We start from the raw sequence: 20,054 nt of genomic DNA on the forward strand, positions 1-20,054 counted from the left end.
TATTTATAATGAAGGCCCTCTTAACAACTGTAATAAGCAAATGCTTCTACGTCTTAAATGACCTGCAAGGCATTGCTGAAGTGTCATTTCTGGTTATAGATGTAAAAATCTGGCACAGTTAAAGAGGAGGAAAATTACTTTCTCTAACATTAAACATGAATTCAGTTGAAATGAATTATGTTTATTCTGCTGGTTAAAAGAAAAGTTGGAGTTCGATCCAGTTTAAGGAATAGGTCCATGACTTTCTTCTGGGCTAGTGTGCAACGTCCTTCAGAGAAATGTGGGCACCTAGTATGTCTAGTTGTGTGGAAACTTGTAACTGGTGATGAGGTAAGAGGTTTAGTCAGTGAACCCTCACCTTAGAGCCATTTTAGTGCCTCTCCAGACATGGCACATGAAAAATATCAAGCAACTTTAGCACAGAGTTGGAAACAATTTGCTTCTCTAGGAGAACCAAAGCTCAGCCATACATTATTTCTAAATATCTTATCCAGAGAGCTGGCAGAGAGAAACTGCTGCAGGATTTGGCATTCTGGTGTTCTTACCTCACATGGAAGTAGAGTTCACATGTGAATGCCGCATGTGGAATTTTTTTTTCAGTTGTAGTAATTGGATAGTATCATAATTTGTAATCACTCATCTTGCTTAGTTTAATTACTTCATGCAGGCTAGCATTTGTGTTGCTGGTTTTCATCTCAGTCAGATTGAATTTTAATAGAATAAGGGAAATTGCATTGTACAATGCATGTGTGTCACGGAAATAATTACTGCATCAGGCAAATACTCTCTCAACAGAACCATCTTCCAGTCACACAGAGCAAACAAAACGGGAGCCAGGAGGTGCACAATAAACTTTTTAAAAATCTGAGGAATGAATTTACTGGGTGAGCAAGAGACTCGGTATGTATATTTAAATGGCAAAGGGTCTTTCCTCCCTCACTAGCCTATTAAGCTTGGAAACAGAATACCCCGTATTGCTGTGATTAGAGATTGGCTTTATTAACCCTAAAAACCAGGCTTTGGAGCTCAGTAAATACTTCCTTTAGAAAGGACAAGTTTGGGGGTAACCAATGTGTTTCTGTTTCCTATTCAATGCTGCATTTTATAGGAACCTCAAGCTCCTGGCAGGTCATATCACCAGGTCAGTGTCCTGTGGCAGGAGACTGGAAGGTTCTGCTGTGGAAAAGTCAGGGTTTTAAGAAAGATGAACCTTACATAGTGCAGTGTTTCAACTAAGCTCAGCAGGAAAAAAAAAAAGCACCGCTACCCATGATGTTAATAGGTAATATTAAATAATAATGTTAATAATAGCTTCAAATGCTTACATAGTATTTATTATTTAGGCCCTATGAGCTTTATAAAATGTGCATATGTATTTGTTTTTATTGTGGCATAGTATATACAACATAAAATATACTGTCTTACTCATTTTTAAGTGTACAGTTCAGTGGCAGTAAATACATTCACATTGTTATGTGGCCATCACTACCATCGATCTCCAGAATTATTTTCTTCTTACCAAATTGAAATTCTGTATCCATTAAACAATAACTCCCCATTCCCCCCTCCCCCCAACCCCTAGCAACCATTCGACTTTCTGTCTTTATGAATTTGACTACTCTAGGTACCTCCTGTAAGTGAAATCATATAATATTCATCCTTTTGTATCTAGCTTACTTCACTTAGCATAATGTCCTCGGTTTACCCATGTTGTAGCATGTGTCAGAATTTCCTTTCTTTTTAAGGCTGAATAATATTCCATTGTATGACTATAGCGTATTTTGTTTATCCATTCATCCCCCCACGGACATTTGGATTATTTCTGTGTTATGTGCTTTTTATATATTAACTATTTTAATCCTCACAGTGTCTCAGTGATGTAGATAGTTTTATTATCTCCATTCTATGATAAGAAAAGTGAAGCATGAGAACATCACAGCTGGGAGGCTCTGGAGCCAATATTCCACTCCAGGCTGAGTACGTCTGTAGTCCCTACTTCTAACCACTATCTATCCCACTGCTCATTTCAAATGATTTAGGACTCTAAATATAGCATGCACCAGCTAGACAATCCTTGATATAATGCTCTAAAGCCAGGTTTGTGGCTCCATTTATACTGGCAGTAAAAGTTCCAAGGAGTAGTCAATTTGACAGATGAGCCCCATAGCAACATCTTTATAAAGAATCCCATTACTGCAAAATAAATAGTTTTCTAGGGGTGAAACAATGTGCTTTTCTTTTTCAGGAGCTCCTCCTAATTGGATGATATAGCCTTGAGTATAACTAGATAGGGCGTGGGAAAGTCTTTAAGAGCTACCATTTATGGAGCCTACTATATGCTGGTCATTTTACTTGCATCATCTCAAGTTCTCACAGTGCTTTATAAGAGGTTACCCTCCTGTCGCCTCTGTATTCCATGCTCTTCCAGTATTATACACTGCCTATGCTCTCTCCTTAGAGAAAAAACTGAAGATGAACCGTCATATTGCCTATCATGCACATTTTCTTTACAGTTTGCTTTTTCCAAATATAAATAGTTTTGAAATTTTAACATTTGTCACGTGTATGTTATTGACATGGAGCGATACCACCTTTACTATACGGGTGTCACTTGGTTTATTCAGTGAAGTAACTTGGCCACAGTTTACACTAGTTACTTGTAGAACTCTTGCCATGGGCTGAGTTATATCCCCCCCAAATTCATATGTTGAAGCCCTCCTGCCCAATGTGATGTTACTTGAAGATGGAGCCATTAGGAGATAATTAGGGTTAGATGAGGTGGTGAGGGTGGGGCCCTTATGATGAGATTAGTGCCCTTGTAACAAGAGACACCAGTGAGCTTGCTCTCCCTCTCTTACTCACATAAAGTGGAGGTCATGTGACCACAAAGTGACAGAGAAGCCATCTGCAACCCAAAGGGAAAGTCTTCACTGGGAGCCAACCATGCTGGCATCCTGGTCTCAGACTTTGACTCCAGAACTGTGGAAAAATTAATTTTTATTGTTTAAAACACCCAGGCTGGTATTTTGTTACGGCAACATGAGCAGACTAATACAACTGTGAACGTACATATGTGACACATTCTCAATTTATAATAACATAATAATTATAGGTAATATTTACTTGTGATTTACTCTGAAACTAGTCCTAAGTTTAGTTTGTATAACTAGTCTTTCTACAGTGTGTGTGTGGGTGTGCACGCATACACGTGGATGTAGTGTCATGGTTATAATATTATCCCCATCTTGTAGAAAGGGAAATTGAAGTGTAAAGAGGTGTTGTGGCCTCTCCCGTTGCGGAGCACAGGCTCCGGATGCGCAGGCCCAGTGGCCATGGCTCACGGGCCTAGCTGCTCCACGGCATGTGGGATCTTCCCGGACCGGGACACGGACCCGCATCCCCTGCATCGGCAGGCGGACTCTCAACCACTGCGCCAACAGGGAAGCCCACCCAGGCAGTTTCTAACTTCAGAACCTGTTCTATTAACTATTATTATTATTCTATTATGTAACTGGCACAAATTTTCTCTTTAACTCTTCTAAGAAATGTGAAGCACTACATGGAGACCTACACATAACAGTTTTCCTTACAGTAAATGCAGATTTCACTAGGGAGAGTCTGTCAATAACAAGCAAATCTGTCTGTCTGGAGCCAATCCTTGCATTACTGAAGTTACTTCATGCAATTATTCTCATTAACACATCTGAAAACTAGGAATGATGCTGCTTCATTTAAAGAAAAGTCAGTTGTATAAAACGTTAAATTTTGGAAAGCAGTGCTGGTATGCATATGTCAGTCTTCTCAGAGCAGAAACATCTCTGAGTGCAGCTTCTCTCTTCACAAAGCAACAAAAGAGTAGACTCATGAACCCTGGGCAAAACTGTGACTTCAGTGCAATCTGTCTTCCTCTGACCCAGATTCTTATTTCTGGCCACCTTTTTCTGTTCACTCCCATAAATGCAGTCCCTTGCCCTTTTCAGTCACAGCCCAGGGTCCTTGAACTCAAATATCCCTCTCCCTAAACATATGCACAGTATTAAATTGGAAAGAATCTGAGAATCTGAGCCCATCTTCATCCTCAGCAAGGCCAGCATGTACAGACACACAGACGACCCACGCTTTAGAGCGCACATTTCCCCGTTCACTGAGGACTCATACTGACCATCCTCTCATTCCTCACAGAGCTCCAGGACCGCACGCTCTGAGGAGGACCGGGACGGCCTGTGGGACGCCTGGGGCCCGTGGAGTGAGTGCTCACGCACCTGCGGTGGTGGGGCCTCCTACTCGCTGAGGCGCTGCCTCAGCAGCAAGTAAGTCCTGAACCCACAACCTGGAGCTTTTGCAAGACCCCAAGGGCGCAGGTTGGAGGCATACTTTTGGAGAAATGCAGAGCATTTTGTTGCACAAAAATCCAGATGAAGGAATGAAAGGAAGGTGCAAAGAATTAAATATGACCATCTCCAGCTAAGTATTTAGATATTCTTATATGATAAGCAATATAGAATTTATCTCATTCACCAAGCAAATTTTCTTATCTGTTTTCATGTTAGAACTGGAAGGAAAATTTATTATTAGAAATGGATTATTTATTATTATTTATTATTAGAAATGGATCTAGCATCTATAGCTCCATATGGTGACAATAATAACAAAAATATTAACGTTAACATTAATAGCATATTATGTTGGATTCCAGTGTTACCAAGTAGTTTGCAAATGAAGGATATATTGATTTGGTTTCTTTAGATGTTATAATGACCAGAAGTTCCCCAAGGTCATTCAGTTTCCTGAATGATGAGTTTTACATATTACGAGATTTGGAAGAATAGAAACTGCAGTGGAAATTGGGGCATGAACACTGGGAGAGATGATGAAAAGGGAAGTGAGAGTGGCTAACAGCTCCTAAGCTGAAAGGAAAAGGCTGGAGGTGTTAGAATGGAAAGTCTTTACTTAGAATAATAATAATAATTCAAAAGTGCTTCTTGAACTGTGTGGTCTATGACTAGATTTTTCTCCAAACTATAAAATACAAAGTACTATGGTAATATTTTTTTAATGAAAGATTTTATTCGACAGTGAAAAGTGTTGTATGTGGCAAGGAAGAGGTTTGATCAAAATTACTATATATTATAAATAAAACATGAAACAGAAGAAGGAAAGATTATTCATCTGCTGATTCTTCTAGACTTTACATGAACAGCAGAAAGTGGTGAGATACAGTTTCAGGAAAATGTCAACTTATTCTAATAAGAGTGAGAATTTCTTGAAATCAGGGTCCAGGTCTTACTTTTTTCTGTATCCCCCAGGTCTGCACAGGGTCTGAGAGATATGAAGAGCTCAATAGATGTTTCCTCACTGAATCCATTGATAACTAGATATCGTTTTGGTTCCAGAGAGGCCCCAGTGGAAATAACATACCCAGGGGGAAAATGGCCAATGGGCATATCTTGAAAGATCCCAGATCAGTTCTGGTATTTAGCCATTGTGGTGTTTGGGTCTACACTGAAGATCAGTCTGTTGGTTGAATCCACTAGCGAGTTTGTCTGTCTTCATTGGAGGCCAGCTTCATATCAAACCAGATCTGTGAACCGATAAGAAAGAATAGACCTTTCATCGTAATGATTCACCTGTTCTCTTAATCATGAGTATCAAAAACTTCCTAAATCTGTACTACATGATGCTACATGGTGATAGCACTTTGGGCCATAACTGATAATAAACACACATCAGTAAAGCCAAAAGGTACAAATTTGGAATGTTCCTATTATGTAGTTTGCCCAAGTAAGCATGCTTGAATATTCTGTAGGGATGAACCAAAACATGTGTCTCACAAAGCTGGTAAGAAATGTATGGGAACTTTCACATTGGCTCAGTGATGTGAAAACCTTGTACTGAGTGAGAAACAACCTCAGGAATGAATTAAAACCACAAGTGAAAGTCTGTCGTCTGGAAAATCATCAAATATTGATGTCCTGTGATATTCAAAACTACCATTTTTGTCACCTAGTAAATTAAGGCTCCAGTCGTTAGGATTTTATTAAGATACTATGGGAGGTATCAGTGTCATCTACTTGGGTCAGGGCTGTCATCTATTTATAATGAACTGAAAAAGTAGAATGTAAATTCTAAAATTATGAATGTATATATGTCTCTATTTGACTCTCAAATATTGAAAAAACACATTCAGTAAACTCATACTGGTGTGGATAGGAAGTAGAAAAAGAATGGGGAGAGAAGTGGACCACCTATTCTTTAGGGATTTGAAGAAAAAGAAAAAAATCTTCAAACAGATGGCATTTTCAGATCTGGTAAGAACATAAAGAAATAATAAAAGAAGTGACTGCACAGCTGAATCAACCTATGTGTTGTTTTTCTCAAGAGAACCGGAATCAGTACAGTTCAGCATAAAGTCACTTCACAACACAAGCCCTGTTGAAGAATGGTGTCAAAATATATGTCGGGAGCAGATAAATAGTCCTGTCATAATTTTTTTAAAAGATGTACGTTGGCCAAAGTAAGTTAGCTAGCCAAGTCCAAAGTCAATGTGCAAGAGCAAAAATGTTACAAGGAAAGCCATGCGATGTAGGGCAGGTAAAGAATTGGGACCATTTTGGCAATCTACCATGGATGGTCTTCTGTGGCAATTCATTTCTAATGGTTAATGGACTTAGTAAGTTTTCTCTCATCCCTCCACTCCATATTTAGGCATCCAAATTCAATTTAGTCACCTTATAACTCTTGGGAAAGGTCAGAGGTTATGAATGTACATGTCTTTAGAGGCCCAGCTGGTAACTAGAATGTGTGTTGTAATGTAATGGTCAGCATTCCAATTCAGCCCAAGTGACTCCCATCCACCTGCCGAGTTAACCTGCCAGGCCTATTTTCTAGCCCTGGTGATATGATCTCACAGGCCACATTTAGGTCTGATATCAGATAATAATTCTATTCCCAATATGATAGAACTGTAATGGAAGCTAAAATAGTCAGATTTTATGGAATAGATGACAGTGGCTCAACTTCTGGAGTTAAGTATGTTCCCTGATGGATTGGGAGCTTGGAGAAGGCTTGGTTAATCCCCTGAGTATAGAACATCTTCTCTGAGTGATCTTTTGGGGAAAAAAAAAAAATCAGTGGAGGCAAAGCACAGTGAAAATATAAACAAGCGTTAAATATAAAATCCTTCATTCTCAACTGGCAGTACTTAGTGCTGGGAAAACAGCCCTGACCCAGGGAGATACTGAGCAGAATCCTTTCCTTGGCTTCTCCCCTGTCTTTTTTCTAGGCTCACAGGAAGTAAGCAGTGCTTGATTTTCCCGATTTCTGATATTGCAACATTGATTATTGCCTTTTGCTGCAAATTTGATTTGAGCAATAAAGGAAGGCACTGTATAAAATTTTTTCTACAACTTTTGATAATTTCTGTAAGATTCCATTAGGTTTCATTGAGTAACTCTGATAATGCAATTGTTGCTAATCACCAAGTGGTATATAATGTCTGCTTTTATTTTTTTTAATTAAAAAACAGACTCTACCTACTTGTACTTTATGATGGTCCTTTGTTTTATTACACATGAATTAAACAATGTACCAACTACCTTGAGAAGCTGCTTCTTCTCTCTCCAGTTTTCCACCTCTCCCACTAAATATTCTGAAATCATACTTTTAGCAAATTCATTTGTCTGGTTGACCTCGTATGGTGTGTTGTTTAGTGGAAATGATCCTTCTGCAACCTAAATGACTTAAGCATATTTTTAAAAAATTTGATACTAAAGATGTGTCTCTGAGAGCTCTAGGTTTGTCTTCAGCCAGGTCATTTAGCTTTTTGCCTGAAAGGAGTTCCAGATGCGTAAGGCACTTAAGAATAATGTGTCTAACATCACATGTACCCCTATATCAGGTCTGTGCCAAGATCAAGGTCAAAGGTGTAAACTGCAGCTCATTTACTCAGACATAAAAAGAAACGAAATTGAGTTATTTGTAGTGAGGTGGATGGACCTAGAGTCTGTCATACAGAGTGAAGTAAGTCAAAAAGAGAAAAACAAATACCGTATGCTAACACATATATATGGAATCTAAAATAAAAGAAAATGGTTCTGAAGAACCGAGGGGCAGGACAGGAATAAAGATGCAGACGTAGAGAATGGACTTGAGGACACAGGGAGGAGGACGAATAAGCTGGGACGAAGTGAGAGAGTGGCATGGACTTATATATACTATCAAACGTAAAATAGATAGCTAGTGGGAAGCAGCCGCGTAGCACAGGGAGATCAGCTCTGTGCTTTGTGACCACCTAGAGGTGTGGGATAGGGAGGGTGGGAGGGAGACACGAGAGGGAGGAGATATGGGGATATATGTATATGTATAGCTGATTCACTTTGTTATACAGCAGAAATTAACACAACATTGTACAGCAATGATACTCCAATAAAGATGTTTAAAAAAATAATAATGCTGCACTGAACATGGTGGTGCAGACATCTTTTAGGAAAAAAAAAAGATAGCAGTGAGTCAGCTGATACTCTTAAGTGTAGTGTCAGCCTTTGCATTGGTGGCTGAAGAAGATTTAAAGGTCTTTTATGACCTTTTTTCACTTTCTGAAATGCCAGATTAATCTCCAGACTAATTAATACTATGGATTAATAAATTAATACAATAGGTATTTAATACATTAACAGTACGAATATTTTGTTAAATCCCAACTGATTAAATGAAATACTTGTTGACTTCATAGATATTCAAATAACAAAAAAAAAGAGGCAAACCTATAAAGTATGAAAACATTGTAAAAAGTTAATAAATTTTGAATTGAATTCTTGAGTTGAATAAAAATTTTTTGAGTTGAACAAATTATTAGATGAACAAGAGATAAAAATCATCACACTATAGAGGTGCCTAAAAAAGTTAAGATTGTGATATTATTCCAAAGGGATGTGGCTGCCAGAATGTTATCAATATAAGTGCAAAAGAATTAAAATAAATATCCCAAGGAAGATTATCTCACAGGAATGGGGAAGATTATTCAAACTTGTCATTTCATAATAATTGTGCTAAGGGAAAATAAGCTAACTCCTCTGATTTTTTTTTTAATTGCAAATACAATTTTTCTCCCATAATAATATTGATACTTACATGAATATAAGCTTTAATTAGCAAATAATTTATACACTGCATAACAATAAATACTGAAAGAAATATTTTAAGATTTGGTGTATAATAATAAATACCAAAAGGAAAATTTTAATGTTAAGATTTGGCTTCTTAAACAGATATTTTTTCTTTTAAAGTCACCTCATCTCTGTCATAACATCCAATTAAGGTTCACAAGACTTAAGAGGTTTTAGGACTTCCGGCACAAGCGAGCCCCAAAGCAAGATTTATCTGTTATTCTTCATCAAATGTTGTGTGTTATCAGCCTTGTTTTCCTTGGAAATGTTTGAGGTTTGTTTAACAGAAAGATATACAAGTTCAGAATGAGTCCGACTAGTCATGTCATTTATATGAGGTGATCTTTTCATTGTGTTAGAGGAGATTTCACATTTTTGGATATATGTTTAAGAGTTTGCAGTTGCCTTCATTTAACTTTTTGGGTCAAAGCCTATTCTAAATGTATTACCAGGACTTCTAATATTCCAGGTCATATATCTTAGAGAGATGTTTTGTTCCAAGATCTGATGTTCTTTCAGGAGGAAAATACACTAAGGCCAATGACTGAATGTTTGGGACCAATTTATGGCCTGGTTTTTCCCATAAACCTGTTTGTTGAAATAAAAGATGGTGGAAATGTGTTTAGTGTCCATAACCTTTACTAGCCATATTGGGAATCTATAACTCTTGGCTGTCTTTTTCTGTTTATTTAAAAATTCCTTCTTTGGTTTGTTCAGTAGCTTTTCTGAAGTTTTTTATTTCTACTCAGTTTTCTTTTTTTTTAAACTACTTTATTGAGGTATCTTTGACATGTAAAAATAATATATATTCAAGGTGTACAACTTGATGTTTTGATAAACGTATACATTGTGAAAAGATCACCACAATCAAGCTAAGTAACATATCCGTCCCATCTCCATAGTTAGTGTGTGTGTGTGTGTGTGTGTGTTGAGAAGATTTAAGATCTATGTTCTTAGCAAATTTCAAGTATGCAATACAGCATTGTTAACTGTCATTACCATGCTGTAATTTAGGTCTTCAGAAGTCATTCATCTTGCATAACTGAAACATTGTCCCCTTTGACCAACATCTCCTCATTTCCGCCCTCTCCTCTGCACCTGGCAACCACTGTTCTGCTCTCTGCTTCTATGAGTTTTACTATTTTAGATCCCACATGTAAGCAAGGTAATTCAGTATTTGTCTCTCTGTGTCTGGCTTATTTCACTCAGCATGATGTCCTTCAGGTTCATCTATGTTGTCACAAACGGCAGGATTCCCATTTTGTTAAGACTAGATAATACCCCATTGTATGTACATACCACATTTTCTTTATCCATTCATTCATCAAGGGACCTTTAAGTTGTTTTCATATCTTGGCTATGTTATGAATGATGCTACAATGAACACAGGTATATACCTATTCGAGACCCAGATTTCATTTCCTTTGGGTATATACCCAGTAGTGAAATTGCTGGGTCATATACTAGTTATTTTTAATTTTTTGAGGAATCCCCATACTGCTTTTCATAATGCCTTTACCAATTTACGTTTCCATCACCAGTGCATAAGGCTCCCTTTTCTCTACATCCTCTCCCACTTATCTTTTTGATGGTAACCATTCTAACAGATGTGAGTGATATCTCCTTGTGGTTTTGATTTGCATTTCCCTGATGGTAGTGATGGTGAAGATCTTTTGGCCCCTTGTATGTGTTTTTTTGAGAAATGTCTTTCCAGGTCCTCTGGCCATTTTTAAAATTGGGTTATTTGGGATTTTTTTTTTTTTACTCTTGAGTTATATGAGTTTTTAAAAACTATATTTTGGATATTAACCCCTTGTCAGACATATGGTTTGCAAATATTTTCTTCTACTAGGTAGGTTGGCTTTTCACTCTGTTGATTGTTTCCTTTGCTGTACAGAAGCTTTTTAGCTTGATGCAACTTCACTTGTCAAATTTTGTCTTAGTTGCCTGTGCTTTTGCTGTCATGACCAAAGAATTGTTGCTAAGACCAGTGTCAAGGCACTTTTTTCCTATGTTTTCTTCTAGTAGTTTTACAGTTTAAAGACTTATATATAAGTCTTTCATCTATTTTGAGTTAATTTTTGGTACTTGGTGTGAGATAAGGGTACAGTTTAATTCTTCTGCATGTGGCTATCCAGTTTTCCTAATACCATTTATTGAAGAGACTATCTTTTCACCATTGTGTGTTCTTGGCACCTTGTCAAATATTAGTTGACCGTATAAGCACAGGTATATTTCCAGGCTCTTTATTCTGTTCCATTGGTCTATATGCCTGTTTCTGTCCCAGTAACATAGTATATTGATTACTATAACTTTGTAATATAGTTTGAAATCAGGAAATGTGATGCCTCCAGCTTTGTTTTTCTTGTTCAGGTTCTGAGTTTGAAAGTATTCCCTCTTCTGTTTTTCTGGAAGAGTTTAAGAAAGATTGGCATTAATTATTTTTAAAATATTTGGTAGAATTCACCTGTGAAGCCATCTGGTCCTGGGCTTTTCTTTGTCAGGAAGTTTTAGATTACCACTTCAATATTTTTGTTTGTTATTGGCCTGAACTAGAAAAAAGGAGAACAAACTAAGCCCACAGTTAGCAGAGGAAAGAAATAATAACTAGGACAAAAATAAATCAAATAGAGAATAGAAAAACAATCGAAAAGATCAACTAAACTGAGAGTTTGTTTTTTGAAAAGATGAAATTGACAAAACCTTAGCCAGACTGAGGGGAAAAAAGGGAGAAGATGCAAATAAATAAAATCAGAAATGAAAGAGGAGATATTACAATGGATGCTTCAGAAATTAAAAGGGTGATAGAGACTATTATGAACCATTATATGCCAAAAAATAGGATAACCTAGAAAAAATGAATAAATTCTCAGAAACATATGATCTTTAAGACTGAATCTCAGTTTTCATGCATTCATTTAATAAATATTTATTGAACATCTACTATGTATTAGGCAAATTTCTAGGTATAACTAAGGATATAAAGCCCAAGGGACAAGAATTTGCTGTTGGGAATTTATCATATTATTAAGTTTCTACTGATTATATTGAGTTTCTACTGATTATAGTTGCAAGATATTTTAAGTACTAAGAGAATTTCCCCCAGTTCTGTAAATAGGTAATACATCTGTAGCGCTGGTTCTTAACCCCGGCTGTACTTTAGAGTCACCTGGAAAGCTTTATAAAAAATACAAATATCTGGGCTCCACTGAAGACCAATTAAATTAGGATCTCTGGGGTTGGAGCCCTGCCATCGGTAATTTTGTAAAAGCTCTCCAAGTGACTTTAATGTGTATCCAGTGTTAGAATTGCTGCTCTATTGGAGGGCATGATAGTGAAATGATGACGTTTGTCTCCAGCTTTCTGAGAATTTAGAGGTTGGGGTTATGAAGAAAAGAAGATATTTTCTGATAAAGAGATTTCTTTATGTTTAACTTCCTCATTCAGGTTTTTATAGAATGACTTAATCTGCAGTGTGGGAGGAAAAGTCATGGACACCAGCATGTCAGGACAATAAAAGTAGTGATTTCCTCTGTACTCCTGTGAGCTACAGCAATAACCTTTCTGTGTAGTTCTCCACTTGTCTAGTATTACTCAAGATCAACCTTGCCCTAAGTGGTGAATAGACTTCGTGATTTCTGAAATTTTCTTCCATTCCATTATTAAACTTATAGATATGATCCTTTAAACCTCCAGGTTGTTAGTGACTAACTAAGTTAATTCCCAGTGACTGGGGTGGTTTATGCAAATTCTCTGAGATCAGCTTCCCCTCAATTTCATTAAATTTCTTAACCATAGAGTTTAACTTTCCACCTTCAATTCAGCATCTATCATTTTCCCTGTCCCCCTAAAAAAAGAAAGACTTCCTTGACTTCTATTTCATCTGTTTGATCCCAGTTTGTATCAATACAATAGAAGAGAGGAGTTTATCTAACTCTGTTTTGCTTAGTTTCAACCACTGGGGATGGGGGGTGCGGGAAAAAGGGAAGAAAGGGTGTGCGCCTGCGTGTGTGCGTGCGTGTGTGTTTGTGAGAGCGAGAGAGAGAGAGAGATTGAAATAAAAGAACACAAGATATTAAGAGGAAAAAAAAAGAGATACCAGAATTACATACATTGGGGAATGGATACTTTACCTAGAGACAGAAAAAAATAAGTACAGAACGCTAAGTAACATCCTATTTATGTGTGATCATCAGCTGAAGCCCGTAACTACACATGCCAAGCTCAAATAGCTTCAGGGCCAAGCTCTACCTTGGCTTTGGGGTAGGACTCATTAGTCAAGATAGAGATCCTTTCCTATGGGAAACAGTCACCTATTTGGGAACCTGACTCTTAAGAAAAACCGTGTGTTTCCTTGCCTCTGATAGAAACTTTATCCTATTTTGTGGATGATCCCTTTTTTTTTTTTATCAAACTACTAATTTTGAAGATTGACCCCACTCTTTTCTAGCTGTGTGACGTAGGATTAGGTTCTCAGTTTCTCTGGGATTTAGGTGGCCCATCTACGATGTCAAGTGGACAGTGCCTGGAACAGAATAGGTGTTCAATAAATGTTTATATTGAAAGAATGTCTAAGGCGCCCTTCAACTCCAAATCGAATGTGTGACCCATTTTGCTGTTAGAGAGGAAGAGGAGTCTAAAACTGCTCTGAATATGAATGGTTTTAAAGAAAAATGTTATGATTCTCCAGGCCCTCATTTTGCAGTGGACAGCTGGGTGATACGGGCAGATTGAAGAACTTTTGTCTCTAGCCAAAATAATTCATAAATTCCCAGTTCTAGGGCTGTATGGGGTGAGATTGTGAGAGTCCTAGAGTTTCATAATACACATTTTCCTCATGGGGAAGATGGAAAAGTTGGACTTGATGTTGCTAAAACACATTTGTTTTTATTCTCATTCTTTGCCTCTTTTGGCTACCGAGCAAATGTAAGAGCATTTGCAAATCTTATGGCATGTGTGTATGTGTTATAAAGTACACGTCCGGAGCAAATGTAAGATCATTTGCAAATCTTATGGCATGTGTGTATGTGTTATAAAGTACATGTCCTTCCTGCTGGTGGATCTCTAGCCAAAGGCAGCAATCCCCAGGGCCCCCACCCCTCGCCCTCTTTCAGAGGGAACAAATTCATTGCAGTGACAAATACAACTTTGAGTAAATATGAGAAAATAAACATGTCCGTAGAAAAGAGCCAAAGTTTCTTTCCTTTGGTAGCTATTTAGTTTCGTTTTAAACTTTTCTTCTTTGGTTTATTGTAGAAAGATTTTAATTGGATTTCAGGTTCAAAAATTGGAGCAAATATGAGGCCAAAAATTCTTTGCAACCTGAAATTATCCTTATAGCATTTCCTTCTGTTCTACTCCTTCCTTCCTTCCTTCCCTCCCTCCTTCCTTCCTTCCTTCCTTCCTTCCTTGCACTTCTCAATAAATGCTTGTGGAATGCTAACAGTAAACCGTGCTTCACTGGGCACTGGAGCTCAGAGATCACACAGAGGGACTGCAAAGGAGAAAAGCAAGTAACCAAAAATACATTTTCTAAAAGTGAAAAGTATCCTGGGTGGCTGCAGGCCTGTGTCCTGATCCTTTCAACTGATGACCATGCTGCTGACTCTGTGCCTTTTCTCCTGATGAGCCCTCTTCCTACAACGCCTCGCACTGCCCATGCCCACAAACCCTCAGTGTTATTTAAAGTAACCTCCAGCAGTGGCCCCTAGTCTCACTCCGCTATATTTCTAAGGCACTATGTTTGCACCACTTTTAATCACTTTTACCTAGCCTGGCTTGTGTTATAGTTATTTATAAGACCCTGTCCCCCACTAGACCGTCAGCACGATGGGCACAGGTTTTATCTTGCTTTTCTTTATGTCTTCCTGTTTTGCATAGCAGGTACTCAGTCAGTGCTGGGTGAATTGACCGAATGGACTATGGGGGCCAGTAACCTACTGCCGTACTTCAGGAAGCAGGAGCCGGGAGGGAAGGTTGTGTTTTGAATTCTCCTTTCTCCCATCACCCTCTTGGGACTTGTATGGCCCGTACAGGACACCCCTCCTAAGATATCACCTTTGTAAGTTACTTCTGTCTCTCGTCGGTCGGTCCCTTTGTCTAATACCTCCATATTTAGTATCCAGACCACGCCCATTAGCTGTTGATGCTACATTATACTGATATGCGTTCTCTTTGGACTTGTGGATTTTTTTTACAACTAAATGATAGCTTTGAGAAGGGTCAGAGGAGTCCTCATTTTTGTACCTTTCACAATGCCTTGGCTTAGTACTGGTTCCGATTGGACGCTCAATAAATGTGTGAAGTGACTGTGAATCAGAAAGCATTCCACCAGAATTTGTGAACCAGAACGTCCTGCCCAGGGGCTCATCTTCACTTTGAGATTGCATGTGGTATGTTGTCTCATTAGGTTATCTGAGCAGTCTGCTCGGGGCAGTTTCTGGTTTTATTAGAAGCTGGGCATGATCACTGTGGTTTCCAGTGTCATCGTTCTTGCTTTCTTCTCTTTTGATTACACGAGCACCCTCCTCATTGTCATAACCCTAGCCGATATTTGCGAGCACTCAATGCTTTGTTGTAGCATGTCTGTCTTTGAAGAACAGGCAGAGATATGTAAAATCATACTTGTTTGGGAAAAGAAATTGGCACTGGTTTTTCTAGTTGTAATTTAGAACATACCAGACACTCATAATAGCAAATAAACCAATTTGAAACTCACAGGCCAAACTCCAAACTTCAGTCTGTAGTATCCTCATGTGTATCTATATTTTAATTGAACAGCTCTGCAGCCTCTAAGCTGCTGCTCAGGAATCTGTAAAAGTACAGTTCCCTATGGTCAAGAGAAGATCAAACAACAGAGAAGATGTCATCTTAGAATGTTTTTCCTAAACCTGTGTGGTTTCCATTTAGACGGGATTTGGTCTACACATTCAGTTTTAGTAACTCTCTCTGTGTACACAGATCAGAGTCTCCAAGCTGGCACAACATTCAGAATGTTTTTTATAATGAGAGATCAGTATAGAGCAGAAGTGTTGAATTGTAAAACTCGTGTTACAAAAATACGTTACCTATGCCAAAGAAACAATTTATGGCATCGTTTTTCAGTGTGGCATTCTGTTACCCCTTCTTCTTTTCAAAATTGCTTTTTAAATTCAGCTTTCAGGCCAACTCTTCTTTGGGGTCCTTAGGCCACATTAGAGCCCCTAGCAGATCAGGAAGAACTGGTGTGACACCAGGCTCTGGTCTGTTCCCCACCAGCTCACCTACTGATGGATGACGCCTGGCCGCGTGCCTCCTTGTTTGCTGTATTATTACAACAGAAAGCATTTTCAAAAGCTACATTTATCAAGTTGTCATAATAGTTTGGCTTGCTTATCTATCTAGCCAGAAAAAAACCCCACAAAACTCTCCCTTAGCGCTAATCTGTTTGAGCCACGTGATACATCACATGCAGAAGAGGCAGTGCAAAACAAATAGGCATCCTATATGACATTCAGGGACCTTTCAACTAAATGCTTGTGAAGGGAGATACTTTTTAAATTTGCATTTGTAAGTCCCATAGCACCAAAGATGTCTGTCTCCTTGTTTCAAAGGCACTTTTCCACTGGAGGTCGTATGTGTGTTGGGGATACATTACTCCTAGAATTTTGGCGGGTTTGTCTAATGAAGGAGCTTTAACCTTAAGTGGAAAAAACCTGAAGTTTACCAGGAAGAAGGTCCAAGACACCTTTAACATTTAAGATCAGTTTTTCATAGGCAAGTGATACCAGATTAAACATTATTCGTTATGTAGACTCTTGTAAGTAAATTTCTTATTTGACATAGGTGGTTGTCTGGGAGCACGTGACTATTCAGGGGGATGGGTGTGGGTAGAATGGGATTCATGTTCAGAGTCAATATACATTCATTAAATGTTTGTTAAAAATACTTCAAATCTATTAATGTTAATAAATAAGTAGGGATGCATACTAGGACGTCTGCAATTATTCAGAGATATATAATGAATATACAATATAAGCATAGTCATGTGTAGATACTTTTTTATTGAGATATAATTGACCATATAACATTGTGTAAGTGTAAGGCATGTGAGTTGATTTGATCCATGTATATATTGCAATATGATTATCACTTTAGCATTAGCTAATGCTACTATCATGTCACATAATTATTCTTTCTTGTTTTGTGGTGGGAACAATTGAGATCTAGTCTCTCAGCAACTTTCAAGTTTACAATATAGTCTTGTTGTCTATAATCACTAGGCTGTGCATTAAATCACCAAGACTTATTTATCTACTAGTTGCAAGTTCACACCCTTAAAGGACATCTCCCCAATTCCCATGCCTCCGAGGCCCTGGTAATCACCATCCTACTCTGTTTTTACGTAGTTACTTTTTGAAGATGGGACAGTGCTGAATCGATTCATCCTGTTGGGACCAAGTGCCACACAGAGTTTCCACATGAAAAAGGCTCATTTTGATTCTCATGAAAGACATTCTAAATTAGAATTAAATAATTATTTTAAACATGGAATAAAATGTAGAGCATTAAAGAATGACTTTTTTAAGCACAAGAGTGAGACAGAGAGAGTTAAGGGGAAAATGAGAACTCGGCACTTAGGAGATGCACAGGGATGGCATATCTTCTAACTCCTTTTCTCCCTGTGCAAAGCAAGACCACTACTAACCATCTGTGGTGCTCCAGAATGGACTCCAGTTCTAGCCCCTAGGTTTTCAGCATCCAGTTTGACCCCCAGATTAGGGTAGTGAGCATCTGAGGATAGCTTTACACTCCATGTCCGCAGGTTCATAGAGCTTCCTTTTTAATGACCAAGTTCATTGGTATCAAGTTTTCTTTCCCGAAAGAAACTGTTACGATAATATGTCATGGAACATGAAAAGCAGCCCAGCAGTGCATTTGCACTTCTTTCTCTTGGGTGTTCTCAGAATTTGTTATTCCTCTTGAGGTCTTTGTGAAAAGCCCTAGAAATGGCAAAGTATTTTAACCGGCTCCTTAGGGACACCCTCCTGCACTATGGCTCCCGTGAGTACTGAAAGTCCCGCTTGAAGTGAAGGAGGAAAACAGTGTTCCAATACTCCGTGAAGTCCCAGCTGAGGCTCTCAGTCTGCTGGTCTTGTCCAATTCATGATCATTTTCAGACCCATGGTCTAAAGGACCCAGAGTCCTTCTGGCGTAAATTTCTGACATGGTTTTATGTCTGTTCTCTTGTAAAAAGCTCAGAGTGTCCTTTTGGATGACCAAAAAAAGAGAGAGAGATAAGCAGATGGACTGTCTTACTTCAAAATTCTTTGCCCATGAGTCTGTATTTGAAAGGCAGGAGGTACTCAGAAAAATACAGTAACCTGTTCTTACTTAGCAGTACCCTTTGGTTTTTGAAAATCAAAGGCAAAGCTTCATGAGCCTAACACAAGTGCAATTGTCCTTAAGACCTCTAGGCATTTAATATACACATTTATCAGATTTTCTTGTAACGGTTCACTAACACCAAGGATGAGTCTGGTTGCGTCACCAGAAGGATCTGTTTGCTTAGAGAGGAGATGTGAAGAATTTTTAATTTAAATTGATGTATTTACCAGATCCTTCTTTTATTCTTAATGAGAGATGAGTCGGATATACCTTCCTCTTTTAAAGATTTATGTAAGCAGGGAGGAAAAAAGCCAACAAATGGCTAAAGCCTGGAAAGAGAGCTTTTAATTTTCCATGGCAATTCATCTCTTCTAAGGTTGTTAAAGTATGGTAATAGAAACTAAGATAACATCAGGATGTTAAGTATTGGAAGAGTTTGGATGGTTTGTTATGTGTTAATTAGAGACCAATAAAGTATGCTTCAAGCCTATACTAATCTCATTATAAGTGAATTAAAATAATTCACAAATGATAGCTTGATGTTTAGGTGATTTCCTTTTTTGAGAAAAGGAACTAAGCCAAAATTAATAAATGACTGGTTAGGAATAAAGAGCTGATATAAATAAGGAAATTTCTGTACAAATTTGGTTTAAAATCTATTTTTATTTATATTTTGTTCTTTTTATACTTGAACCAGTTTCTGATTTATTAATTGGTACAATATTTAACTCACTAAATATAGTCCTGTAGCTGTTTCATAGTTTTCATTGAGCAGATGCACTTACTTAAATCCTTTGTTATTGGTGGCCTATAATTTTCCTCAGAAACCATTTTGGACTGAAATTTCTAATGTTTGTTTTCATTTCCAGCGGTGAATTTTATTTTGTTAAAATGTGAAGAAAATCTTTCAGCTGTTTTATGTTAACTGTTTTTTTAAGAATTTTTTTTTAAAAACAGAAGAAAATATTTTTTACTGCATAATCCTCAGATGAGGCTTTTATGCCTAGATAAATGCCTTCAATGAAGAAATTCATGCTTGGCAGGAGTTAAAATCCTTGCGGTGGAATAGTCACTTTGTTATTTAAGTAAAATTTACATTCCGCTTTAACAAACTTGAACTTTCAAAAAATACAAACTTTCCTGCCCTGAAGTTCTTTCACATTACATTTTACTGATGAGTGTGGTTCTCTTGGAGTTGTTCCCAATGTACAGGGTGTATCTAGATGTCATTTACTTACTGGCTTTAGCAGAATTGAGAAGCAGGTTATGTACTGATGTGGAAAATAAGGTGCAGTTAACCCCCAGGCTCAGCCTCCAAGGTTTAATCTAGTGTTAGGATTTTCCACGTCTTGAGTACATCTTGCTCCTTTTGTATTATTATCGTTGTTGTATATGCTTTAGAGTTAGACACACCTGAGTTCCAATCCTTGGTTCTCTCTTTCCTGAGTAGGTATATGGCTTTCAGCCTCCTAGTCTTTCTCAGCCTCAGTTTTCTTACCCATTAAGTGGGAATAATAAAGCCTT

General features: G+C 37.8%; 1 protein-coding gene across 2 annotated transcripts in view; it reads left to right on the plus strand.

Annotated features, from left to right (window-relative positions):
* The window catches only part of ADAMTSL1 (ADAMTS like 1), a gene marked incomplete at both ends in the record, with an annotated part of 462,446 nt that overhangs the window by 30,272 nt on the left and 412,120 nt on the right, over positions 1-20,054 (plus strand). For both annotated transcript variants that reach the window (XM_082843595.1, XM_082843596.1), the window contains one exon: positions 4,183-4,310. In XM_082843595.1, the coding sequence (XP_082699721.1) occupies positions 4,183-4,310 (128 nt within the window). The remainder of the gene's footprint in view (positions 1-4,182; positions 4,311-20,054) is intronic.

This window comes from Leucopleurus acutus (genome assembly GCF_964270905.1).
Source record: "Leucopleurus acutus genome assembly, chromosome: 7".
Taxonomy (NCBI): domain Eukaryota; kingdom Metazoa; phylum Chordata; class Mammalia; order Artiodactyla; family Delphinidae; genus Leucopleurus; species Leucopleurus acutus.